Source organism: Mobula birostris, chromosome 1 (genome assembly GCF_030028105.1).
Source record: "Mobula birostris isolate sMobBir1 chromosome 1, sMobBir1.hap1, whole genome shotgun sequence".
Lineage (NCBI taxonomy): Eukaryota > Metazoa > Chordata > Chondrichthyes > Myliobatiformes > Myliobatidae > Mobula > Mobula birostris.
This window is the reverse complement of record NC_092370.1, coordinates 73,102,143-73,129,288: the sequence shown is the minus strand read 5'-3', so window position 1 is coordinate 73,129,288 and position 27,146 is coordinate 73,102,143. Positions and strand designations below refer to the sequence as shown.

Genomic DNA, 27,146 nt, shown 5'->3' with positions numbered 1-27,146 from the left:
CTTCCGGAGGCTGAAACAGATGGCGGCTGGTGGGAGTGGGGTATCCTCTCCTTGGCGGCCTCACTGCTAGGGTGAGGTGTAGAGGGTGGAGGCAGGAGGGGTGACATCACAGACCTGTCTGGAGAGACCAGCGTTCCTGGTGTGTGTGTGTGTGTCTGTGTGTGTTACAAAAACTCTTCTGTCATATTCCCACTAAACAAGTGGCATTAAACAGTCTGAAGTACAGTAAATCACAGAGCAGATCTGGTCCACAAACTCTGTAAACTGGCAGCCTTCCATCAGCAAGTGTCCCTCAGACTGTAGCCACTAGACGCAGATGTCTTGCACAGGAGATGGGAGCTCTCTCATTGGCTGAAAGTCTCTCCGGAGGAGGCTGCAGACTTGGGCCCTGGAGCCGATCCAGATGATGAAGGAGCTGGGGATGGAGGCAGGGTCATTCTGGGGCCCAGCGCCCAACCCACCTTCGGACGGTGGGGGGAGGGGCAGGCAGAAGGAGCTCTGGATCTCCCATCAGTTTCAGCATTTCTCACCCCCCTTGCACTTCCACTACCCCCACCTTACTCCCCACACTTTCAAACTCATTCAGCCCCACCCCCCAACCCCCAGTCGGGTCTTCCCCTCCCCCACCCTTCAGTGAACTATCATCCATCATCCCAGCCGTTAAAGGCATCCGTTAGTCTTGCGAGACCATGGACCTGCGCCTGGAAAGTCTTCACCCTCCAGGGCACAGGCCTAGGCAAGGTTGTATGGAAGACCAGCAGTTGCCCATGCTGTAAGTCTCCCCTCTCCACGATAAGGGAAGGGCATTAGGACCCATACAGCTTGGCACCAGTGTCGTCGCAGAGCAATGTGTGATTAAGTGCCTTGCTCAAGGACACAACACGTCATTGGGGCTCGAAGTCACGACCTTCAGGTCACTAGTCCAATGCCTTAACCACTTGGCCACGTGCCCACAGATCCCAGCCACCCCCCAGGATTAGACCCATTCCCCACCTGGCCAGACGCCGCTCCCAGGATTAGACAGCATACCCAGAGCAGAGAATCTGCTCAGTCGCAGGACAATGTAGCTCCATCTCGCCCTGTTCCCGACCCACCCCTCTATAGCCACACCTCCTTTAGTGACTCACCCTCCCCCCCCCTGCTGGACCCATCCCCTCAGCGATTGCAACCCCACTTCACTGACCGTTGGGTGTGGAGCAGATCCACTATCAGGGAGAGCTCACTGACAAGGCATCCTCCCCTCATATTCCTGACCCCTCCACCACTCCTGCCCTTCTCCCCTCTTCAACCCTTTCTCCTCCAACCCCATTATCCCCCTCCTCCTTCTCTCCAGTCCCTCTTCCTCAAGTCCTCATCCTTCTCCCTGCACCCCTCCACATTCTCCACCTTTTTCTTTCTCCTCCCCCGACCCTCTCTACCCCTCCCCCAATTCACACCCTCTTCCATTCACTGACTACACTGAACTCACTCGACAGTGGACTCCCGTGAGGCGGTGATCGGGGCCGGTCCCGGGGGACGGGTGGGGGGTAGGGGTGGTTCTGTGTTCCGATGGGAGGAGCCAATGTCCAGTGGGCGGAGTCAGTGCTGATCGGGTGTGGCCCTAGCTTGACGGTGTACCTGCCGGGTGCGCGGACCTATTGCCACCCCTACATCAGGAAACCGTGGATCTCCAGCAGCAGGAAGTTTTTGAGGGCAGAGGGCAGCGGCAGCGCGGGCACGGCGCTCGCGCACGAGCCTCGGCAGTGAGCGCGGATGACGCACCGAGACAGGTGCTGCAGGGAGCGCGGAGTGCGCAGCACCGAGTCCAGCAAGCTGTAGAACTCGGCGTGTTCCTGCGGGTCGGGTGTGGGAGAGAGAGAGAGAGATGGAGACAGATCATCAATCACATACACCGCACCCTATTCTCACCTCCCCACCCCACCTTCACCTTTACCCCTGACCTTTCCTCTAGCCCTCAGCCTAACCCTTCAGCCCCCCAGCCCCGTACAAGTTTTATTTCAAGCCACACCTGGGGTGAGACATAGCTGGAACTCTGTGAACAGGTTGGCCTTCCACTAATGAACAGGTACGTTATTGACAGGCAGCGCAGACGAGGTTGATGGGGAGATTCTGGGATGGACGGTGGTTTCGTGGGGATGGGCTGTGTGAGGTGAGAACCCAATGGCTAGTATCCGGAATGAACGGTGACCCGACTGCATCATAAGGTTGTTCGGGATTGGGAGGGCTGGACACTGTGGGTGCATCCCACACCTACAACTCCGCACCAGATGGGGAAGAGTTCGAGCAGAGGGCACCGTGTCTTTGAACTTCCTGCATCTGAAGGCTGGATTTTTATTGCTAAGGAAACCTAGGGTTTCAGGCAGAGGCAAATGGCCTGCTAGGTCCTGTCTCTTTTCATCCAGGGGTCTCACTCTCCTGGAATCTCTGTGACTCAGTTCCTGCCACTGAGTGAATCAGATGAAATGCTCTGTGTCCCTTTCCAGCTCCTCTCTCCATATCCCACAGCCTCCTGTGACTCTCTTTCCATATCCCACAGTCTCCTGTGACCCTCTCTCCATATCCCACAGTCTCCTGCGACCCTCTGTCCATATCCCACAGTCTCCTGTGACTCTCTCTCCATATCCCACAGCCTCCTGTGACCCTCTCTCCATATCCCACAGCCTCCTGTTACCTCCCTCCATATCCCAGTGACCCCCCCTCCATATCCCAGTCTCCTGTGACCCCCCCTCCATATCCCAGTCTTCTGTCACCCCCTCCCCTCTCTCCATATCCCACAGTCTCCTGTGACCCCCCCCTCCATATCCCACAGTCTCCTGACCCCCCTCTCTCCATATCCCAGTCTCCTGTGACCCCCCCTCCATATCCCACAGACTCCTGTGACCCTCTCTCCAAATTCCACAGTCTCCTGTGACCCCCCCTCTCCATATCCCACAGACTCCTGTGACCCTCTCTCCATATCCCACAGTCTCCTGTGACCCCCCCGTCCATACCCCAGTCTCCTGTGACCCTCTTTCCATATCCCACAGCCTCCTGTGACCCCCCCTCTTCATATCCCACAGACTCCTGTGACCCTCTCTCCAAATTCCAGTCTCCTGTGACACTCTCTCCATATCCCACAGCTTGCTGTGACCCTCTCTCCATATCCCACAGTCTCCTGTGACCCCCCTCCATATCCCACAGACTCCTGTGACCCTCTCTCCATATCCCACAGTCTCCTGTGACCCCCCCGTCCATACCCCAGTCTCCTGTGACCCTCTTTCCATATCCCACAGCCTCCTGTGACCCCCCCTCTTCATATCCCACAGACTCCTGTGACCCTCTCTCCAAATTCCAGTCTCCTGTGACACTCTCTCCATATCCCACAGCTTGCTGTGACCCTCTCTCCATATCCCACAGTCTCCTGTGACCCCCCTCCATATCCCACAGTCCCCTGTGACCCCCCTCCATATCCCACAGTCTCCTGTGACCCCCCGTCCATATCCCAGTCTCCTGTGACCCTCTCTCCAAATTCCACAGTCTCCTGTGACCCTCTCTCCATATCCCACAGACTGCTGTGACTCCCTGCCACAACAACCTGCTCCCTGCTGATAGACCATACCCGCAGAACCTCCAGTGGGATTGCCTTCAGCCATTCGTCTGTCACCTTGAGGTGGTCGTAGACATTGAGCAGAACCTCAATCGTTGCCGGAGACTTGGAACAGTATTTCAACACCTGCGCCAAGAGAGAGGGTGAGAGGGGCAGGGGGAGAGAATGAGGGTGGGAAAAGGAGCGTGGCAGTGGAAGGAGAGGAGAGGGAGAGAGCAGGGTGGGAGATAGATAGTGGAGGGGATTGTAGATAAGGGGAAGGAGAGAGGGAGGGAGAAAAAGGTAGGAAAAGGTTAGTCAGAGGATGGACACCAGACAGCAGAGCCTGCACTTGCTCTTATTGGGTCAGGCAGTGCCGGTGGAGAGAACCGTATAGTCAACATTTGGGTCTGTGTGTTGTTCCAGATTTGTGTCTCCATGCACAAGCTTTTTTTTTGGTTATTTAATTATCCCTGTATGGGGGCAGTGTACCATCCTCAGTGGGCATTGACCTGAGTGGCTTGCAAGGCTACTTCGGAAGGGTATGCAATTCCATTGTGTTGGTGTGTCTGGAATCAACGATAGCCCAGAGTTGGGAGTCGTGGAGCAGATGGATGGTGTGGTTACTGAGGCAGTTTCCTACGTGTCATTCCCTCCCAGGCTTGTATTAATCATGGTCATCAACTCAAGAGGTCAATGCCTTGGCCATTTAGGACTGAACCCAGAAAGAATTTCTGCTCCTTGGGCTGTGGAGACAGAATCACTGGGTGAAGTCATGAACACAGGAGATTCTGCCAATGCTGGAAATCCAGAGAAATAAACCTAAAATGCTGGAGGAACCCAGTAGGCCAGGCTGCATCTATGGAGATGAATGAAGAGTCAACGTTTTTAGGGCCAAGAGCCTTCATCAGGACTGGTGAAAAGGATGTTCAGGAGAATGTTGATGGACCTGGAGGGATTGAGTTATAGGGAGGGTCTGGACAGGCTGATATGTTTTCCCTGGAGTGAAGGAGGCTGAGCGGTGGCCTAACACAGGTTTATAAAATTATGAGGGTATAAATAAGATTCTAGAAATGAGTCTGGAACTGGAGATCAGTTTTAAAGTGAGAGGGGAAAAGTTCAAAGAAGCCAAGGGGCAGGTTTTTAACACAGCGCATGGTGGGTGTTTGGAATGAGCTGCCAGAGGAAGTGGAATAAGCAGGTACAATTACAATGTTCAGAAGACATTTGGACATAGACAAGGATGGGAAAGGTTCAGGGAGGTATGGGTCAAGTGTAAACAACCAGTACTGGCTGGCATGGATGAGCTGGACCAAAAGGCCTCTTTCTGTATAACTCAAAGACTGTAACTGAGAGGTGCTGGTCACACCCATTGCAACAGACACTCACACGGCAAGCTGTACCTCACCTTGGGAAAGGCACCTGGCCAGATGCGGATGGATCCGTAGTTCAGGAGGGACTGCACTATGCGCTCGGGCTCATGATCCAGCTTGTAGCTAACAGCTTGCAGGGCTTTGTGAAGGGGGGCATTGCCACCGTAATCCATGCGGTTGACATCAACGCCCTTGGTGAGGAGCAGGTCCACGATCCTGTGGTTGGCTGTGTAACAGGCCAGGTGTAGAGCGGACTGCTGCTCCTCGTCCAGAGGTGTCACACTGGCTCCACTCTCCACCAGCTTTCTGCACACCCGGTAATACCTCTCAGTGTCTGCGTGGCTGTGGGGCTGACCACACACGCAGTGTAAGGCAGTTTGACCACACTTATTTAACTGGTTAATCGAGGCTCCGTAGTTGAGGTACAAGTCGACGTGCTCCTCCAGGCCAAACCTGGAAGCAATGTGCAGTGCAGTGTCATCCTTTTCCTCGGTCCGACTGTTAACGTGGCCACCAAGTTCCAGTAAGTATTGCGCACATCTGTCAAGAACACCTGCAGTTATTCCATCCTAGACAATTACTGCCCACCAGACAACACACTCTATCAATTACTGTTCACCAAACAATGAACTCAGCAAATCACTGCTCACCAAACAGCACACTCAACCAATCACCGCTCAACAAAATATAAACTCAACGAGTCACTGCTCATCGTTGAGTTGTACAGCACAGAAACAGGCTCTTTGGCCCACCCGATCAATACTAATCAAGATTCCCATCTAAGCTAGCCCCATTTGCCCCTGTTTGGCTTATAGCCCTCTAAACATTTCCTATCTTTGCCTTTTGCCTCCTCATGGTCTGTTACCTTGTTGTGATGAGGGGCTTGTGTATCTCAGTGAGGCTATGGGCTATACCATGTGGAGCTACTCAAGATGGACAGGTCATGGCTGAGAGGTCAGACTAAATATGGTCCACTGGAGAAGGAAGTAGCAACCCACCCCAGTAATTTGCCAAGAAAACCTTATGGAAAAGTCTATGAGGTCATGAAGAGTCTGACTTGACTTAATGATTGAACAACAATAAGTGACTTTTCAAAGTTGTTATTGTACCTGCCTCAACAACTTTCTCTGGTAGATAATTGCACATTTGCACCACTCATCATGTTAGAAAAAATTGGCTCTCAAATTCCTATTAAATATCTCCCCTCTCACCCTAAACCTATGCCCTTTAATTCTTGATTCCTCAATCCTGGGGAAAAGACAATTTTAAACATTTCTATAAGATCACTTCTCAGTCTCCTACACTCCCAAGGAATAAAGTTCTAGCTTTTCCAACCTCTTCCTATAACTCATACACTCAAATGTGGAAAACCACTGGAAAATGATGCTGGTGAGGTAGTAACAGGGGACAAAGGAATGACAGATGAACTTAATGGGTACTTTGCATCTGTCTTCACTGTGTAAGACACGAGGAGTGTGCTAGAGGTCCGTAAGTGTCAGGGTGCAGGAGTGAGTGCCTTTGCTATTACAAAGGAAAAGGTGCTGGGCAAACTCAAAGGTCTTAAGGTGGATAAGTCACCTGGACCAGATGGACTACATCCCAGAGTCCTGAAAGAGGTTGCTCAAGAGATAATGGATGCATTGGTCATGATCTTTCAAGAATCACTTGATTCTGTCATAGTCCCAGAGGACTGGAAGATTGCAAATGTCACTCCACTTTTTAAGAAAGGAGGAAGACAAAAGAAAGGAAATTATGGGCCAGTTAGCCTAACCTCAGTGGTTGGGAAAGTTTTGGAGTCTATTATTAAGGCTGAGGTTTCAGGCTACTTGGAGACTAAAGATAAAGTAAGTCAAAGTCAGCATGGTTTCTGGGAAGGGAAATCTTGCTTGACAAATCTGTTAGAGTTCTTTGAGGAAGTTACAAGCAGGGTGGACAAAGGAGATGCAGTGGATGGCATTTACTTAGATTTTCATTTGCTTAGGTGCCACACGTAAGGCTGCTTAACAAGATAAAATCCTATGGTCTTAGAGGAAATATACTGGCATGGATAGTAGAATGGCTGACAAGCAGGAGGCAGTGAGTGGGAATAAACTGAACCTTTTCTAGTTGGCTGCCAGTGATTAGTGGTGTTCCTCAGAGTCAGAATTGGAACCGCTACTTTTCATATTGTTTGTTAATGATTTGGATAATGGAATTGATTACTTTGTGGCGAGTTTGTGGATGATACAAAGAAAGGTGGAGGGGTAGGTAGTGCTGAGGAAGTAATGCGATTGCAGCAGGACTTAGACAAACTGGAAGAATGGGCAAAAAAGTGGGAGATGAAATACAATGTTAGGAAATGTACGATAATGCATTTTGGTAAAAAGAACAATAGTGTGGACTACTATCTAAATGGGAAGAAGATTCAAACAGAGGTGCAGAGGAAGTGTAAGTCTCCCAGAAGGTTAATTTACAGGTTAAGTCTGTGGTAAAGAAGGCAAATGCAATGTTGGCATTTATTTCAAGGGGAATAGAATATTAATGCAATCTTGAGGATGATTCCAGGAATGAGTGGTTATATGGGGAGCACTTGGCAGCTTTGAGCCTGTAGTCACTGGAAATCAGAAGAATGCATGGGGCTCTCATTGAAACCTACTGAATGTTGAAAGGACTAGATAGGGTGGATGTGGAGAGGATGTTTCCTTTGGTGGGGATATCCAGAACTAGAGGGCACAGCCTCAAAATTGAGGGGCAACCCTTTAGAACAGAAGTCAAGGGGAATTTTTTTTTAGCCAGAGTGAAGTGAATGTATGGAATGCTGTGCCACAGACTGTGGTGGAGGCCAAGTCTGTGGGTGTATTTAAGGCAGAGGTTGATCATTTCCTGATTGGTCAGGGCATCAGAGGATATGACGAGAAGGCAGGTGTATGGGGTTGAGTGTGATTCGGGATCAGCCGAGGGAATGGTGAAGCAGATTCAATGGGCTGAATGGCCCAATTCTGCTCCTGTATCTTATGGTCTGATGAAAGCCAGCATGCACAAACCCTTCCTCACCATCCAGTCTACTTGTGAGTCCGCTTTTAGGGAAACTTGTCCTTGTACTCCAAGATCCCTCTGTTCTATAATACACCTCAGTCACCTGCCTTTCACTGTGAATATTCATCCTGGATTTGACTTCCTAAAACACAACATCCTGCACTTATTCATTTACCCAGCTGATGAAGATTCACGTGTAATTTTTGATAACCTTCTTCATTATCTACTATACCAACCATTTTAGTATCATTTGCAAACTTAACATGCCCTGTACTTTGTTATTTAAATCATATCCAGCACCCTACTCTCATTGACCTTCTGGTTACTTCAAAAAGCTTAATCAAATTCCTAAGAAATGATTGCTCACACAGAAAGCCATGTTGATCACCCTTAATTAACCCATCCTTCCAGATGTATTCATGTCTTATCTCTCAGAATCCTTTCCAGTAACTTACCTTCAACAGATGTCTTCTCTAGCCTTCCACAGTGTCCTTTGATAAAACTGATTAGGCCCAGAGACTTACCTATTTTCATACTTTTTAAGACCTCTCCCTAATTGTAACATGGACTATCCCCAAGACCTCCACATTTACTTTTTCTAGTTCCAAAGTCTCCATGTCTTTCTCCATAGTAAAAACCCAGGAAAAGTATTCATTTTGGACCTTGACCATCTCCTGTGCTCAACACAAGTATGTACCATTTGGTCTTTGACAGGTCCTATTCTCTCTCTCGTTACTCTTTCTTCCTTAATAAGCATATTAAATCTCTTTGGATACTCTTTAATCTTCTCTGTCAAATGTATCTCAATCCCCCTTCCATGCCTCCTGATTTCCTTCCTGAGTACAGTCCTGCACCTCCAATTCTGCTCCTGGGATTCGCTTGATCCCAGCTGTCTCTACCTGATCCATGCCACTGTCCCCTTTTACCTGGCCAGGGCCTCATTATCCCTTGTCATCCAGGGTTCCCTATTCTTACCAGGCTTGACCTTCACTCTAACAGGAACATGCAGACCTAGAGGTCTCACCATCTCACCTTTGAGTGTCTCCCACTTGTTCACAAACAACCTATTCCAATCAAGCTCATGTCTCATACCATAAGATAGATAATTCCCTGGAGCTGGACAAGGTTACTACAGGAAGACCACACTGAGAGTATTGTGTTCAGTTCTGTTGCCTCATTATAGGAAGGATGTGGAAGCTTTAGACAGGGTGTAGAGGAGATTTTTCAGGATGCTGCCTGAACTAGAGAGCATGTCTTATGAGAAAAGGTTGACTGAGCTAGGGATTTTCTCCTTGGAGTGAAGGACGATGAGAGATGACTTGATAGAGGTGTACAATATGATAAGAGGATGGATACAGTGAACAGCTCAATACTTCTTTCTCAAAGCAGTAATGGCTATATGAGGGGGCATAATTTTAAGGTGTTTTGAGGAGACTATAGAGGGATGTTAGAAGTAGTTTTTAAAAAATATACAGAGAGTGGTAGGTGCACGTTATGGGGAGGGGGGTGGTGATAGAGGCAGGTATATTAGGGACATTTAAGAGTCCCTAAGTAAAATAGAATGATCTTGAAGTTGGTTAAAGGGTTGGCACAACATCATGGGCCGAAAGGCCTGTATTGTGCTGTATATTCATACCATTAAAATTTGCCTTCCCCCAATATAGAACATGAACATGTGGACCTGTTCTGTCCCTTTCCATAATTAGTTCAAAACTCATGGAACTTTGGTCACGAGTTACAAAACGCTCCTGATGAGGTGAAATGATCTGTATGGTTAGCTTTTCACTCTACCTTGTTACATGTGACAATAATAAACCAATTTACCAATTTTGAAGTGCTGCTTTTCAACATTCAACTTAACTCCTCAATTCCCTTTGCAGGATCTCACCTGCCTTCCTGCCTGTGTCACTGGTCTCAATATGGACCATGACTTTGGGCTACTCACCCTCTCCTTTCAGGTGATCGAAGGTATTTTTGACCCCAGCACTACAGAGACAGTAACCCCACCCTGGATTCTCATTCTGAGCTACACAGGTGGCCTACTGAATTTGTACCGACCTTCACCAGCAGCAAATACAATACGTCAGAGGAACACAGTAGATTGAACAGCATCTGTGGGGGCAAAGGAATTGTATATGTTTGGAGTTTCAGTATTCCTATTCCCTCATAGATGTGGCCTCACCAGCTGAAGTTCCTCCAGCAGACTGTGTGTTGCTCCTAATTCCAGGATCTGTAGTCACTGGTGTCTTGTCACACACCCAGATTCCACCACTTGCTTACACTCTAGGGACAACTCACAGTGGCCAATTAACCCGACAGCTAGCATGGCTTTGGGACGTGGGAGAAGTCTGAATGCTTAGGGGAAACCCATGCAGTGATGGGGAGAATGTGCAGGAACTGAACCATGGACACTTGTTCTGTGAGACACCACTGTGCTGCCCGAACAATTCAGGGTCGTTCCTCGGCTTGATACTAGGCAGGTAGGATGTCCGATGAGGATGAGGTTGGTGGGGGGGGGGGGGAAGCTGGGATATCAGGGAAGGTTGAAGGGGGAAGGGTGGGCTTTGAAAGGTTTTTGTCCAAAGTTTCAGCACAGCAATATTGCAGCAGTAGAGTTGTGAGTTTTGAACTTACCTCAGGGACTCGGGGGAGGTGCAGAGATGCAGCGGACAATAGCCGTCCTCGGACACTGCATTTGGGTTAGCTCCCGCTCTCAGCAGTAGCCGTGCACACTCAGCCTGGGAGTTCTCACACGCCTCGTGCAGGGCAGTCTTCCCTCCGGGAGAAAAGTCGGGCTCAGCTCCACAGGACAGTAGGTGCCGCACACACTGGTCATATCCCCTGCTCGAGCAGATCTGCAGCGGGGTGGTGAACTCCTGCTTGTAGCACAGTGACCAGATCCCTGCAGGAAGGACGGGTCATGGGTCATTGCCAGGGTACAGGTCATGGGTCATTACCTGGGGAACAGGGCACAGGTCATTACTGGGGGTACAGGGGATGTAGTCATTACTGAGGGGAGGGGGTACAGGTTGTTATCCTTACCCTTTACTCTATCAGGAACATGTAGATCATGAACTGCCATATCTCACTCTTAATACCCTCCCAGTTGCCAAATGACCCTACCTAGTAGGGCCCTTCATGTATTGCCTGAGGAAATACCATCCAATCTAAACCCTTGGCTCTACAACAGTTCAGTCTATGTTAGGATACCTATGCATCATGGCCTGGTGTAGAAATACCAATGCCCAAGAATGGAAAAGCCCACAAAAACTTGTGGATACAGCCCAATCCATTACAAGCAAAGCCTTCTCCACCAGTGAGAACATCTACAAGGATCACTGTCACAAGAAACCAAGGACCTCCACCATCCAGACCATACTCTCTTCTTGCTGCTGCCGTTGGTAAGGAGATTGTTTTGTGTGGCATTCACACTTCTAGTTGAAGTGTGGCCCAGGAAGGGCAGACACGCGCCTGTCCGCTCGGGAGCGGGGTTGGATTGATCTTCATCTGGCACCTTGTCCACAGCCATTCCAACATGGGTGGCCTGGAGTTGGCATCGCCTGATGGAGTCCTTGACGTACACAAGCCTCCACACGATATCGACCTGCGGATACGCCTCCACACGATATCGACCTGCGGGTACGCATCCACACGATATCGACCTGCGGATACGCATCCACACGATACGTCCTGATGAAGGGTTCCGGCCAGAAACGTCGACTCATCGTTTCCACGGATGCTGCCCGACCTGCTACATTCCTCCAGTGTGTTGTGAGTGTTGCTTTGATCCCAGCATCTGCAGATTATTTTGTGTTATCAACCTGTTGATCCAGGTTGTGGAGAGAGAAGGAGGTATGGCAGTCTTAGGTCCCACACCACCAGGTTCAGGAACTGTTATTACTTTCCAACCATCAGGTTCCTGAACCGGTGTGAATAATTCCTGTCACCACAAATCTGAACATATTTTACAATGCATGGACTCACTTTCAAGGATCCTACAACTCATGTTCTCAGTTTTATCCATCAATCTACCTATTCAGTATTTGCACAGTTTGTCTTGTTTTGCACACTGGTTACTTGCTAGTCTTTGAGGGTAGATTTTCATTGATTATATTGCATTTCTTTGTTCTACTGTGTATGCTTCCAAGAAACTGAATCTCAAGGTAGTATACAGTGATATACGTACTTTGACAATAAATTTACCTTGAATTTCAAAAGTTAAATCCTCTACTCTGACAGCCCCATTATTCTTGCAGCTGTCTGTAATCTCCCTGAATATTTGTTTGTCAAATTCCATTGACTATTTGGGGGCATAATGTAGAAGCCCAACAATGTGATTATCCTCTTATTTCTCAGCTCAAATTAGAAAGCCTCACTGCACTATGCCTCAGTAATATCATCTCAGACCACTGGTGTGATATTCTCTTTAATAAGAAATGCAACTCCACCCCCCCCCCAACCAATAGAACTGGTAACCTGGAACATTTAACTGGCAGTCCTGTCCTTTCTTCAGCCATATTTCTGTAATGGCTGTAACATCCAAGTCCCACATAGCTAACCAACATTTGAGTTCACCTGCTCCACCTGTCAGGTCTCCTCGTATTGAAAGAAATGTAGTTTAATCCAGCAAGCTTTTCTCCCTTGCTGCCAGGCTGCTTCCTGTCTTGTCGACTGACCTTTCTGAAACTGAGTTCAGTATCAGCTTCCAGCCTCTCATTTGCCTTCCTGATGCATTGGATCCCACCACCTCTGCCAATCTAGTCTAAATCCTCCCCAGTAGTACAGTACCAGGAAATGTGCTGATCAGAACATTGTTCCAGTTCAGCTGTAACCCAGCCATCTTGTACTGCTCTCTCCCATCCCAGAGAAGATACCAGTAATCCACAAATCGGAATCACGGCCCCCTGCTCCAATTCCTCAGCCACGCATTTATCTGTCTGTGTGATACTGTACTGTGCAACACGCTCTATGAGGCGGCACAGTATTGTGAGCTTGGATGGCACGGACCAGTTGGGCCGAAGGGCCCGTTTCCGTGTTCTCTGATACTGTCACTACAGAGGAAGGTTTCCTAATATCCCTTATCATCGCTGTCAGCTGTCCCATCCCCTCCAGCCTCTACCGCCTTAAGGAAATCCAACCCAGCCACCCCAGTCTCCTCGTAACTGAAACCCTCTGTCCCGAGCAATGCCCTGACGAGTCTTCGGGACACCCCCTCTATATCAGAACCGGGTTTATCATCACGACATTGCGGTGAAATGTATTCGGGACACCCCCTCTATATCAGAACCGGGTTTATCATCACGACATTGCAGTGAAATGTATTCGGGACACCCCCCTCTATATCAGAACCGGGTTTATCATCACGACATTGTAGTGAAATGTGTTGTTTTCTGGCAGCAGTACGGTGTAAAACATAAAACTTTCAGCAACTTCCAAAAACAGTGAGAAAGAGGAGTAGCGAACATGGGCCATTTAGAAATCTGACGGAGGGAAGGAAGCTGGTCCTGAAATCGCTCTTGCACCTCCTCACTGATGACTGTACCGTGACGCGGGCGTGTCCCGCGTGGTATGTATCTTTCTTGAGTCCCTCACTGAGGAATCCGTGTCCTGAAGTTCCTGACCCCGCCTTGTCCCTACTGATCACTTCTTCATCCCGAAGATCCCAGTGACCCCCAAACACAATATATTTCCCCCAGATCCGCCCCTGTAACTGCCCTGTCCATCGACCGTCTGTAATTCCCCCGACCCTGCACCGGACACCCCCCTCCCCGTAATTCCCCTTTCCTGACTCCTCTACTCCCCGAAACTCCCCGTATCTGTCCCTCCCCCGGCTCACGCACTCAGGGCCCGCAGGTTGTAGCGGTAGTTCCTCCACTGTTCTACGTCGCTGGTGTCAAACACCACGTTGGGGTGAAGGTGGGGGTGCTGGGGGTCCGTGGTCAGGAGTAGCACCGTCTCTGCCTCCCCCAGTAGCAGGGCGTGCCATAATTCCCAGGCGGGACCCTCTGCCTTAGCGGTGACAATGACATTGGACATGTCGTGGTGGGAGGTCTGACTGCTCCTTTCCACAGCTGAGGCTATTTTCTGCAGCCCCTCGTGATGCTCTGGCTCCGAGACAGCTCAGGATCTGGTGTCAGACCGCTGCTCCGCCCCAGTCAGTCCCTGACCCAGGAGATCACTCACCCATTGCCCCATGCGGTCTCTGGTAGCGAGCCCTGCTCTCAATGATCCACAGCCAAAACATCCCCTCCCTCCCAGAGTCCCTCTGATTCTGACGGTGTGACCCAGACCTCGCCAGTGTGTCCAAGGTACCTGTCACCCTCCCCGGTCCTTATCCATCCCCTCCCATCCTTCCCCATGGGCTCCCCTCGCCCACACGTCCCATATGGTCTGTCTGTCCCTGGTACGTGGTCGGCGAGTGATCCCGGGGCCGGGCCTTAATGAGATCAGGTCCTAGGGAGACCCGTGTGTCCCACCAACCCTCATCCCAACACTTCCAACCATCCAACTCCCCTACTGTTTCAAACCTCTCCACACTAAATCCTGATTTCTGATCTATCAGGGCTCACCCATCCCTCAAACCCCCTCCCACATCAACGCCCCTCCCTCCTCACTGTCTCACCATCCTTACCATCTCCCTCTCTCACCACCCCTCCCTCAGTGCCCTCTCCTACAAGACGATACTCCTTAAGAACCGTCCTGCGGTGTACCTGACCCACGGGTGCAGCCCCTCCCCGCACTCACCCAGTCTGGGTGCCGGCTGCACGCTCTCCTCAGCCTGTGGGATTAGCAGATCCCCGACGCTGCCCCTGGTGAAGAGGCACCGGACCCTGTGCAGGTCTCCGGTGTACAGGGCGTTGTGAACCAAGCTGTCCGCACACACCAGTGAGCGGGGCGGGAGGCAGCCGCGACCCCACCTCCTCCTCCTCCACACAGCTGCCTCCCTGTCCCGGCTCAGAGACCTCAGCGCAAGGCCGCGGCGGGACATCACCGGCAGGCCCGCCACCCTCCTGATCTCTGGCCAGCTGCTATTTCCGTAACTGTTTACAGAGCGGTTTAACCTCCTCAGTGCTGGAGCGGTACTGGGCAAGGTCCCGCCATGGGAAGGGTACAAGGTAACGGTGAGGAGTGGGGTCGATGGGGTGTTGGGTGGCGACGCGTGCGGGTCGAGGTGGAGTGGGTGTGGGTGGGGAGAGTAGGGGCGAAGGCCCCAGTGAGAAGAATGATCAGTTGTAACAAGCCCTGTGCTGCAACTGGTGTCTTCAGACTTGGCTATTGAGATCTTCCCGTGGACTTTGACAGTTATTGCTTCTGGGATCTTGCTTTGCACTGTGACACACTGACAGGGTCACTTTCCTAAGGTTGGCTAGCCCAGTGGACTCCAACCCAGAGTTCAGTCCTTGGTTTACTGTTTAGTTTACATTAATGGCCTGGAAGGAATAGTGTGTAAGGCCCCAGGTTTGCTGATGATACAAAACTAGATAGAATGCATTATGATAGGGACATACAGCCAGACGTAGGTAGAAGAGCGTGATTTGGAGTATAGTGTTATGGAGTGTGGGCTCATGCCCTTTAGTGAGAGAAACTAGGCAGATTATTTTCTGTGTGGAGAGAAATTGCAAGAGGGATCTAGGTGTTCCAGTCACTCAGAGTTAGCAGACAGGTCCACCAAGTCACGGTTATACAGCATGGAAACAGGTCCTTTGGCCCAACTCGTGCATGATGACCAATTGCCTATTTGAGCTAGTCCTATTTGCCTGCATATGGCCCATATCCCCCTAAACCTTTCCTGTCAATGTACACGTCCAAGTGCTTCTTAAAATAGAGTACTACTTGTTATAGAACACTACAGCTCAGAAACCATGCCAAACTTATTCTGTATTGGAGGTCCTCCGTACACCTCCCATCCATGTTCTTATCCAAACTTCTCTTAAATGTTGCAGTCAAAACTGCATCCATTTCTTTCACTGGAGCTCATTCCACACTTGCACTGCTCTCTGAATGAAGAAGCTCTCCCTTGTCCCTCTTAAATGTTTCATTTTTCACTTGCTAGTTCAAGTTTCACATAACCTCACAAAGCCTCCTTGCATTCACCCTATAGTCAGGTACTCAAGTTCTGGCTATATCCTTGTATTTTTCCTCTGTACTCTCAATCTTTCTGTAGGTAGGTGACCAGAATTGTACATAGTACTCCAAATTTGACCTCACCATTGTCTTATTCAACTTCAACATAACGTCCCATCTCCTGTACTTAATACTCAGATTTTTGAAGACCAATGTGCCTAAAGCTCTCTTTACAACCCTATCTGCCTGTGACACCATTTTCAAGCAAAAATGGATTTGAATTTCCAGATCCCTTTATTTTACCGCACCACTCAGCGCCCCTCTGTTTACTATGTAAGTACTACCCTGAGTTGTCCTCCCAAACTACAACACCTCACAGGTGTCTGCATTAAATTCCATATGCCATTTTTCCAGCTGGTTCAGATCTGGCTGTAAGTTTTGATACTCCACCCCCAATCTTTGTGTCATTCACAAGTCTGCTGGTCCAGTTTACCACATTATCATCCAAATCATTTTATAGATGACAAATAATAATGGACCCAGCACAGATCCTTGTAGCCCATCACTAGTCACAGGCTTCCAGTCAGAGAGGTAACCATTTACTACCACTCTCCGGCTTCTCTCACTAGAGTGATAGAAAACTACAGCACAGAAACAGGCCCTTCAGCCCATCTAGTCCATGCAGAACTATTTAACCCACCTACTTCTATCTACCTTCACCTGGACCATAGCTCTCCATACCCCTACCATCCATGTACCTATCTAAACTTCTCTTAAACTTTGAAATCAAGCGTGCATGCACCTCTTGCACTGGCAGCTCATTCCACACTCTCACAACCCTCTGAGTGAAGAAGTTTTCCCTCATGTTCCACTTAAAACTTTTCACCTTTCGCCCTTAACCCATGACCTCTAGTTGTAGTTGCATTAAACCTCAGTGAAAAACGCCTGCTTGAATTTACCCTATCTATACTCCTCAAAAAATTGTATAACTCTCTCAAATCTTCCCTCAATCTTCTACTTTGCAACCTATTCAATCATTACTTATAACTCCCTGTGAAGCCCTGAGAATTTATTCATCTTAATTTGCCTCAAGACAAAAAGCACTTTCTCTTTTGTAATCTGGATATGGTCCATGAACTCCTCCCTGTTTTGCCTCAGTTCTCTATACACTGTGTCCATCTCATGAGTGAATACAGATGCAAAAAATCCATTTGAGATCTCTTTTGGCTCCATGCATAGATGACCATGCTGATCTTCAAGTGGACCAAGTTTGTCCCTTGCTACCCTTTTGCTATTAATGTATGTATAAAAATCCTTCACCGTGTCTGCCAGAGTAACTTGATGCCTTCTGTTAGTTGTCCTGATTTCCCTCTTGTGTGTGCCTCAAATGAAAAAAATTCCCTCAGACTTCTATTTAATCTCTTCCCTCTCACTTGAAACCTGTGCTCTTTAGTCCTTGATTCCACAATGTTGAGGAAAAGGCTGTGCATGTCCACGCTATCTATGCCCCTCAAGATTTTATACATCCTCTGTATTATCACCCCTCAGTCTAATGAAAAAAGTCCCAACCTGTTCAGATTCTCTCCATAACTCAGTTCCTCGAGTTCCCACAACATAAATCTCCTCTGCGCTCTTTCCAGCTTAAAGGCATCTTTCCAATAGCAGGGCGATCAAAATGGTACATAAAATTCCAAGTGTGCCCTCACCAACTATAACATAAATCATTGTACAACTGCAATGTAACATCACAACTCCTGACTCAATGCCTTCTTTACCATCCTAATTATATGCAACACCACTTTCAGGGATCCATGTACTTATACTCCAAGGTCTTTCTGTTCTCCAACACTACCCAAGCCCCTGCCATTCACTGGTACCCCGGTTTGTCTTTCCAAAATATAACACATCACCCTTAAACTTTTCATCCAAAAGATTAAGATGCATGGGCTGTTTGGATTCAGAAATGGCTTGCTCATAGAAGATAGAAGGTAGTAGCCAATGGGACTTATTCTGGCTGGAGATCTGTGACAAAGGTCTGTCCTGGAACCTCTCCTGTTTGTGATATATACAAATGGCCTGGATTAAAATGTAGGTGGGTGAGTTAGTAAATTCACAGATGATACAAAGATTGGTGGATGGTGCAGAAGAAAGACAAAAGAACAGTAGGATATAGATCAGTTTGCAATTATGGGTGGAGAAATGGCAGATGGAGATTAACCTGGCCAAATGTAAAGTATTGCCCTTTGGAAGGTCAAATGTAAAGAGACCATACACTATACAGTTTAATCCAGATAAATGTGAGGTGTTACATTTTGGGAGATTAAATATAAGGGAAAGTATACAGTTTACAGAATATAGTACAACCTTTAAGTATACAGTATGACCATTAACATTAATGTACGGAGGGATTTTGGGCATTCAGGTTCATAGTCCCTAAAAGTGGTAAAGAAGGCATACAGTGTTGGTCAGGGTATTGCGTATAAATCAGGAAGTTATTGTAGCTGTATAAAACTTTGGGTTCGTTCACACATGGAGCGTTATCTGCAGCTCTGCCCATCCCATTACAGGGAGGATATGGAGAATGTGGAGAGGGTACAGAACTGGTTTACCAGGATAGAACATAAAACAATACAGTACTGGGCAGGCCATCCAGCCCATGATTCTGTGCTGATCTTGATGGCAAATGTCATCCTCCCTGTGTCTCATCCATTCCCTTCATAATTTTGTGTCTATCAAAAAGTGGCTTAAATTCCACCAAACTGCCTGCTTCCATTACTACCTTGGTAATCAATTCCAGACACCTAACACTTTGTGTAAAAAAAAACTTTGCTTCTCACCTCCCCTTTAAACTTCCTAACTTGAACCTTAAAAGCATATCCTTTGGTTTTTGGCATTTCTACCCTTAGAAAAGGACTCTGACTGCCTACCACATCTGTGCCTTTCCTATAAACTCTATCTTCACCCTCTGACGCTCAAGGGAGAGCAACTTAAGTTTGTCCAACTATTTGAAGTTCATACTCTCTAATCCAGGCAGCATCCTGGTAAACCTCTTCAACACCCTCTCCACATCTTTGCTACAATGGGGCAAACAAAATTGTATACAATACTCCCAGTGCAGATTGACAAGCTGCAGCATGACATCCTTACATTTATACTCAGCACCTTCACCAATAAAGGTAAGCCTGTCATATGCCCCTTTAACTCCGTATCCACTTCCAGTGAGCTATGGACTTGGACCCCAAGACCTCTCTGTACCTCAATGCTGTTAAGACATCTACATTAATTCTATACTTTCTCCTTTCATTTGGCATCCCAAAGTGCAACATCTCATATTTGCCCAGATTAAACTCCATCTGCAGGATATTGCCTGGGTTAGAGGGGTTAGAGGGGTTGGACAAACTTGGGGGATTGTTTTCTCTGGATGTTTGAGGGGAGACCTGATAGAGGTTTATAAGATTATGAAAGGCACAGACAGGGTGGATAGTCTGAGTTTTTTTCTCAGGGTAGGAATATGAGACACCAGAGGACATTTAAGGAGAGAGGAGGAAGAGAGAGTTGAAAGGAGATATGTGGGTCCAGTTTTTACTGTACAAAGAATGGTGGGTGCCTGGGACAGGTTGCCAGAGGCGGAGATGTACAGACATTTGACAGATCTGATGAAGGGTTTCAGCCCAAAATGTTAACTCTTTATATCTCTCCATAGATGCTGCTGGACCTGCTATGTTCCTCCAACATTTTGTGTGTGTTGCTTTGTATTTCCAGCATCTTCAGAATCTCCTGTGTTTATGATTGTCCTGCTCCTGTTTCCTCTCCACAAAGAATGTGGATATGAAGGCAAGGGGTGTAATCAATAAAATTGCAGATTACACAGACATTGATGGTGTTAACAGTGAGCTGGATGACATAGGTACAGGATGATCTTGGTCTATTGGTAATTTGGGTATAGCAGATTGTTATTGATTGATCCATTGGTAATCTGGTAAAAGTAGATTATTATTGATCTATTAGTAATCTGGGAACAGTAGATTATTATTGATCCATAAGTAATACAGGTAGAGCAGATTATGATTGATCCATTGGTAACCCGGACAGAGCAGATTGCTATTGATCCTTTGGTAATCTGCACAGAACATGTTACTACTGATCCATTGGTAAACTGAGTAGAGCAGTTATAGTTGCAAACACGAGGAATTCTGCAGATGCTGGAAATTCAAGCAACACACATCAAAGTTTCTGGTGAACGTAGCAGGCCAGGCAGCATCTCTAGGAAGAGGAACAGTCGACGTTCCGGGCCGAGACCTGACGAAGGGTCTCGTCCTGAAACGAGAGCAGTTATAGTACTCAGAGTACACATGTGGTCAGCATACAATGGGAGGGATATGGTTGAGGGTAGAGAAGCTTGGTCTGTTTTCCTTGGAGCAGAGGATGCTGAGGGGGAATCTGACTGAGGTGTGAAAAATCACAAGGGGCATAGATAGAGTAAATATTGGGAAACTGTTCCGTGACAGAGGTTTCTGAAACCAGAGGACATCAGTTTAGGGTTGGGGTAAGAGCTTTCTCCCCCGACCACACTCCCTGAGGTAGTGAAGGGGTGCGGAGGCAGGGACTCCCACAGTGTTTGACACAACATTGGAATCAGCAGGAAGGACCGGGTTTTTCGATGGTCAGCATGATCATGATGGGCTGAAGGGCCTGTTGCTGTGCTTCATCACTCAGTAACTCTGTAAAATCAATCTCTTTATTTCAGAATCTGTGCCATCCCAGGGCAGTGGGGACACTGGCTCCAAGGCCCCTCATCTCCTCTTCTTCTTCACCTTCTCCGCCACCTCCTGCTCAGATTTCTCCTTCTCCCGACGGATCTTCAGAGCTGCCTTCATCAGGGGGGTCTTAGAAAACCAGTTCTAGGAGAGCAGGGACACAGCATTAGTGATGGAGAGAGTGGGGGGAGGAGGGAGAGAAAGAGACAGGGAAAGAGGGGATGAGACAGAGAGAGGGGGAGAGAGAGAGAGAGGGGATGAGACAGAGCAAAAGAGAGAGGGAATGAGAGAGAGAGAGAAATAATATCTCTCCAGAACTCTTCTTCCTCCTGCATTAGTCCCACTCTCTCTCTCCAACTTCTCTCCCCATCTCCATCTTTTCTCTCTCACCTATCTCTCCCCCTTGTATTTTTCACCAATCACCCTGCTTCCTCCTCCCCTTCCATCTGACTATTTCTCCTCCTGCTCACCCTCTTGCCACCTCACCCCTCCCTTCCTCTCTATCTCCCTCCCTCTCTCCCTCCCTCTCTCCCTCCCTCTCTCCCTCCCTCTCTCCCTCCCTCTCTCCCTCCCTATCTCCCTCTCTCCCTCCCTCCCTCTCTCCCTCCCTCTCCCCCTCTCTCCCTCCCTCCCTCTCTCCTCCCTCCCTCTCTCCTCCCTCCCTCTCTCCTCCCTCCCTCTCTCCTCCCTCCCTCTCTCCTCCCTCCCTCTCTCCTCCCTCTTTCTCTCCCTCCCTCCCTCTGTCCCTCCCTCCCTGTCTCTCTCCTCCCTCCCTCTCTCCCTCCTGCTCTCACTCTATTCCGCTTGCACCCATTCCCTCCCTGTCCTCCTCTTCCCCCCCTCCTCTATACCCGTCTCCCATCCACCACTTCCCTTACATTCCCCCACCCCCCCCATACCCTGAAGGCTTCGTCCTGGTCCATGTAGATGGGAGTAATGCTGCTGAGGGTGCGGATGAAGCTGTTTGCAGTCAGGGGTGTGGGTGTCTGTGGCCTCAGTCGTTGGTCATTCAGCACAGTCTGCACTGCCTGGACCAACTGTCCTGGGGTGTAACCGTCCGAAATCCGGGCCAGGGAGCCGAGCTCCAGGGGGCTGCTCACTGCCGCTCCCTGTTGTTCCACCAGCTTCTTCCAGATCACTGCCACGGGGTGGGGGGAAACGGCAGACAGTCAGAGCATGGCTCCCTCACAGAGCACGGCTTCCCAGATGTCCACAACTGAAAAACCCCTCCCCACACTCCTCAACCTCCCATTCCCACCCTCCCCTGTCAGAGCACGGCACCCCAGAAGTCCTCCTCCCTCCTCCTCCCTCGCTACAGACCCTACCCTACATGTGCGTCACCACCCAGGGACCCTGCTCCCCCAGACACCATGTTTCTGCCCCTGCCTAGCCCAGCACCACAGCACCACCCAGGGCACCCACTCATCACGATGGCTCTGTAGGATCCTGGTTTGCCCACATCAGCCAGCTGGGTAACGTCAACCCCCCATCTCACGGCCATGGTATCTATAACACCCCCTTCCCAGACTCAGGGTGGGGGTGGTGGGCTGAGGAGCTCTGTTTCGTAATGGTGGGGTAGCGGGGGTCTCAGGAGATGAGGGAGGGTGGAAGGAGTGAGGAAGAGGACCTCACATTGTCCCACCCCACAGCATACCACATCCCCTCACCCTCCTACTCATTCCCCTTCCCCATCCCCCACCCCTCCTCTGATCCCATTCCTCTCCCCTAATTCCCCCTCTCCTCACCTCTCCCCACCTCTCCCCTACCCCACACCTTCCCCTGACCACCCCCCTTCCAGCCTCCCCCTTATCCCGTGGGGGGCACTCACGGATCCGGGAGGAGTAGTCCGGGCGGGGTATGGGGATGATGTGCTCGTACACCCGGAAGAAGGGTCGGGGTTCAGCGTTGAAGGGCCGCGGCGTGGTCCCGATCAGAAGCACTCTGTCCGCTGTCCCGATCCGTTTCAGCAGCTTTGGCAGCTCCTTCCGCAGGCGCTTTGGCTCCAGCTGTTCCCCAGAGGTGGGGGTCACTGTGGGCTCTGACAGGCTCCCACCCACTCCCCCCTCCAGCACCACCTACTCTCAAGTATCACCCCACACCCCATACCCTCCCTGTTAACCAACCCTTATACACCCCCACCCCACCATCTCCCATACATAGAGATACTACCTCAGAGACCCCCCCCCCGTTTAATATCACTGGCATATGTTCTATTGCAGCAGCAATACATGGCAGACAAAATAATAAAAAATATAAATTACACTAAGAAGTATATATAACTAAATTGAATTAGTAGGGCAAAATGAGAGGAAAAACAAATATATATATACTGAGGTAGTGTTCATGGGTCATTGTCCATTCAGAATCCACCACCGCTCCTTCTCCCAAACCCCAACAACCTTCCATACCAGGACTCTCCCTCACCCACTGTCCCCCAACCCAATCCCCACTATCTCTCACACCCTGACACTCCCACCCACCACCTCCAACCCCTAGCGGCACTTCACGACGCACCTTTCTCACCAGCCCTCCACCCCGTTAATCCTCTCACCCTTCTCTGACTACCTTCTGCACCTTCCCTCCAGCTCTCTGACCTGCCCTGTGGCAAGTTCCATTCGTCCATTCCTGTGTGTGGGAAGTCTCTCCCCACCCCTCAGCCTTTGCCCCAGGAATCTCCTGTCTCAGAGTGAAAACCCCCATCCCCACAACCATTCGGGGACCCACCCTTCACAGTGTCAGTGGGGCTGAGAATGGGTCATTTGTCCTACCCACTCAATCCGCCTCTGCCCACTCATTGCCCCCTCCAATTACTGCAACCCTCACCCACTGCACGTTTCTGACCAGATCCCTGCAGTTCCTGCCCCGTTACAGGGAGTGTGTGGGGCTTTGCAGAGAGTGCAGAGGAGGTTCACCAGGATGCTGCCTGGATTAGAGAGCACGATCTATAGAGGGAGGTTGGGGCTGTTCACTCCGAAGCAGCCGAGGCAGAGGGGGGGCTTGATAGAGATTAATAAAATTAGAGAAGCAGAGATAAAGGAGACTACCTGTGTCTTTTCCCTTGGGTTGAAATGCTCGAGGGCCTCTGTTTGAGGTGAGAGATGTGTGGGGTAAGTTTCTGGAATGCTGTGCCAGGAGTGGTGGTGGGGGTAGATATGACAGAGGTGTTTAAGAGGCTGTTACATAGGCAGGGGAATGTGCAGGAATGGAAGGACATGGACATCGTGTGCGCGGAAGGGATTAGTTTAGCTGGGGATTTCAATACCAATTTAGTTACTACCTTTGTTAGGGCCTGTTCTTGTGGTGTACTGTTCTATGTTTGATGTTTTCTGAATGTCCACGCACCTGAACGATTGTCTCACAATTGGCTCTTCTCCCTACACTGTAACCACCCCACCACTACACTGTCACCATTGAACTCTGTTTTGTATATTGGGATCCAGGCTGCCCTGGCCCGCAGATTTATCCACGGTGAGAGGTGGATGTTCCCTACACTCGCCGCCTCTCGGTCCTCACCCCCTCCATGGTTTCCAGCCTCCTGATGCTCTGCCAGCTCCTTCCCCCTGTGTGGCCCTGTTCCCTGGTCAGTCCCACCTGCTGCTCTCCAATGACGTGCTGTCACTGTGTGGTGTCATCTTCCCCCCACTCCCAGCTCCTCCTCTCTATCGCATTCGGCCAGGCTTCCTCTGATCTGTCTCCTACAGTCTCACATCATTCTCTGTCCTAACGAGCCTGCCCATCCCCAGTGGGAATGTTCTCAGCCCGACTGTGAGAATCTCCCACGAGCTCCTCTGTCACCTCAGCCTCTCTCAGTGATGCAAGTAGCTCTCTGGTTCAGTACTGATGCTGAATGGAGACAGACAGATGGAGAGAGGGAGAGAGAGAATGGGAATGTATGGGATGGTGGAGAGATGTGAATGAGGGCTGTGGTGGGGTGTGGTGAAGAACAGGGACGGGGGGGTGGGAGAGTTCATGGTGGGGATGTTGCCTCCCATAGGTACAAGGGTGGAGAAGTACCCTCCGACAGGGCCTGAGGTGAGGGTGGGGAAAAGTGCCCTCCGTCAGTGACCGGATGTTGGGGTTGGGGGAGTTCCCTTCTAAAGGGATGGGGTGGCATGGGAGTCCACTCCCCAGGAACATGGTGGGGGGATTGGGAAGAAATCCCTTTCCACAGCAATGAGTGATTGTGTGGTCTTGGTATGACTGGGAATTATGGAGTGGGAGGAGGCTATTCAGCTCTGCTCTAGCTGGTCTTGCCCCCCTCAGCACTGGTTTCCTGCTCTCAGCCACCCCTCGACACCCTGCCCAGCCCCAGCGGCCCTGCCAAGCCTCTGCAGTTCCTCCAGCTGAATCCACAGTTGGAGAGAGTGCTGTTCTGGACCCCCTCAGCCCTCCCCGGTCTGGTTATATGTGTGTGGAGGGAAATGTTGTGTTTCCACTGTCACCCAAAATCCCATCCCAGGAACCACACTTCCCCACTCATAAACAGCCACTCATTCCCAGGACACCTGGACCTTTGACCGGGCAGTGGCTGATGGGGAGGCTGGACAGGTACAAGGGATTAGGTCAGGGCTCTGAAGGTAACAAGGGAGAGGGAGAGTGGGAGGGTGGGGGAGATGGAGGCAAAGGGATGGAGGGGAGGAGTAAAAGAGGGGAAGTAGAAAGGGAGAAGTGGAAGGGAGAGAGGAGGGGTGGGTAAAGGCAGGGTGGAATGGTGGGTGAGGGAGGAGATGAGTGAAAAATAGAGGGGAGGGAGGGAGGAGAGGGTAGGTACGGATGGAGGGGAGTGAGGGATGTAGTGAGATGATGGAGGGGAGGAGTGAAGGTTAAGGGGAGTGAGGGTTGGAGGGGAGGAGTGGAAGGTGGAGGGGCAGAGAGAGGGGAGTAATGAGAGTGTGGAGAGAGAGAAAGGGGTGAGGGAGGGAGAGAGCAGGAGGGGAGAGGGAAAGTTTGGGTGGGGAGGAGGAAGAAGGGGAGGGAGGAGAGGAGGGGAAGGAGGGACATAGGGAGGAAGGAGAGGAGGGGAGAGAGAAGGTGGGGAGGAGCGGAAAGAGGGACAGAGGGAGAGAAGGAGGCTGCTGTGGGCCTGGGCCTGAGCTGGACTTACCGCCCTCTCCTCTTTGCTCACTTTCTTGAGGAACGTTTTCTCTGCATCATCAATCCACAGGACTGAAGGTTGCAGCAGCTTCGCCACCTACTGGGGCCAGAGCACAGCAGCTAGTCATTCAGCCTGTCATACATATGCTATCCCAGTCAGCGTGCGTGTGTACACACAGTCTCACACACACACGTACGTACACACACATACATATGTGTACATACACCTCCCCCCCCCCCCCCACACACACACACACACACAGAACTGGTACTGGGTCAGTCCCTTGCCCCCACCATTTAACGTGGCCCAGGCACCCTCCGCCTCAGCCCCATTCCCCAACACAGACAACAATCTTGGCTCCTCCAGTTTATCCCCACAGGAGTGTCTGCACTTCCACTAAAGTCCTGGTGGATCCCTGTCCCCTCTGGAAATCCATGTCCCTTTTCTGATATGGTCCCAAAGGTGAATCTCTGTAGCTCATGTGAATCCATGTTCCTTCTCCGGTACAATCCCACTTCTCCATTGGGGCCGTGACTGAGGCAGTGTTTTCTTTCGGAACTGCACACATTCCCATCCTGTCCTGTTACCCTCTGATCAGACCCAGGTTCTCCCATTTCCTCTCAGGTTGTGGTTGTCACCCTGTCCCCGTCCCTCCAAGCTCTGGAAGTTTTCCTGGCCCAGTCTGATACTTCGCAGGGAATGTTCTCGGCTGGAAGTGGAGGAGCTATCAGGCAGAGAAGGGCTGAGTGGCCCACCCATTCTGTTTTATCAACATTGAATGTGACAGCACACCAATCTCTCCCCACCTCCCCATCACCTTCCTTACCCTCACTTTCTTATGTCCTTCTCACTAGGTTCTACCTTCCCTTCACCTCTGCCCCTATCCTCCCTCCATCTTTTCTCCTACCCTTCCTCCCTCTCCACCCCTACCCTCCCACCACCTCTTCCACCCCCTATCCCACCCTTTCCTTCACCCTTCGCTGGGGTGAGCCCCTCCTACCTTGAGGACCATATGCATCATCATCTGCAGCCCTGCTTTGCCGGGGTATTTGCCAGCAATGTTCTTGGCGGAGAGGTCGAACAGGTTGGCACTGGTTTCAGTGCAGATGCAGTGCACCAGCATCCTCTTGCCCACCCCTGGTGGTCCGGCCAGGAGAATGGAGCGCACCAGGGGAGCCTTCTCATGGAGTGTCTGCGAACCTGTATAACAGAGCAAAAGAGAGAATTGTCACAGGGTGGTGTCCTGTCTGTTTACCTGTCATCCCAGTGCAGACCCT

The 27,146-nt window shown here is 50.1% G+C and overlaps 2 protein-coding genes across 2 annotated transcripts in view; both read right to left on the bottom strand.

Moving 5' to 3' along the window:
* Positions 1 to 1,389: 1,389 nt before the first annotated feature.
* Positions 1,390 to 14,961, bottom strand: asb10 (ankyrin repeat and SOCS box containing 10). Its single transcript, XM_072262959.1, has 5 exons — positions 14,698 to 14,961; positions 10,588 to 10,855; positions 4,974 to 5,478; positions 3,599 to 3,712; positions 1,390 to 1,832 (listed from the first exon to the last, which is right to left on the bottom strand). The coding sequence occupies exons 1-5, from the start codon at positions 14,939 to 14,941 to the stop codon at positions 1,647 to 1,649; spliced, it is 1,317 nt and encodes a 438-aa protein (XP_072119060.1). The 5' UTR covers positions 14,942 to 14,961; the 3' UTR covers positions 1,390 to 1,646.
* A 5,897-nt stretch (positions 14,962 to 20,858) lies between these two features.
* LOC140188723 (dynein regulatory complex protein 11-like) overlaps positions 20,859 to 27,146 on the bottom strand; it is a gene marked incomplete at its 3' end in the record, with an annotated part of 48,142 nt that continues 41,854 nt past the window's right edge. The window contains exons 14-18 of the mRNA XM_072245333.1: positions 26,870 to 27,069; positions 25,879 to 25,965; positions 22,603 to 22,780; positions 21,674 to 21,912; positions 20,859 to 20,918 (exon numbers count right to left, since the gene is read on the bottom strand). Of these exons, the coding sequence (XP_072101434.1) occupies positions 20,859 to 20,918; positions 21,674 to 21,912; positions 22,603 to 22,780; positions 25,879 to 25,965; positions 26,870 to 27,069 (764 nt within the window). The remainder of the gene's footprint in view (positions 20,919 to 21,673; positions 21,913 to 22,602; positions 22,781 to 25,878; positions 25,966 to 26,869; positions 27,070 to 27,146) is intronic.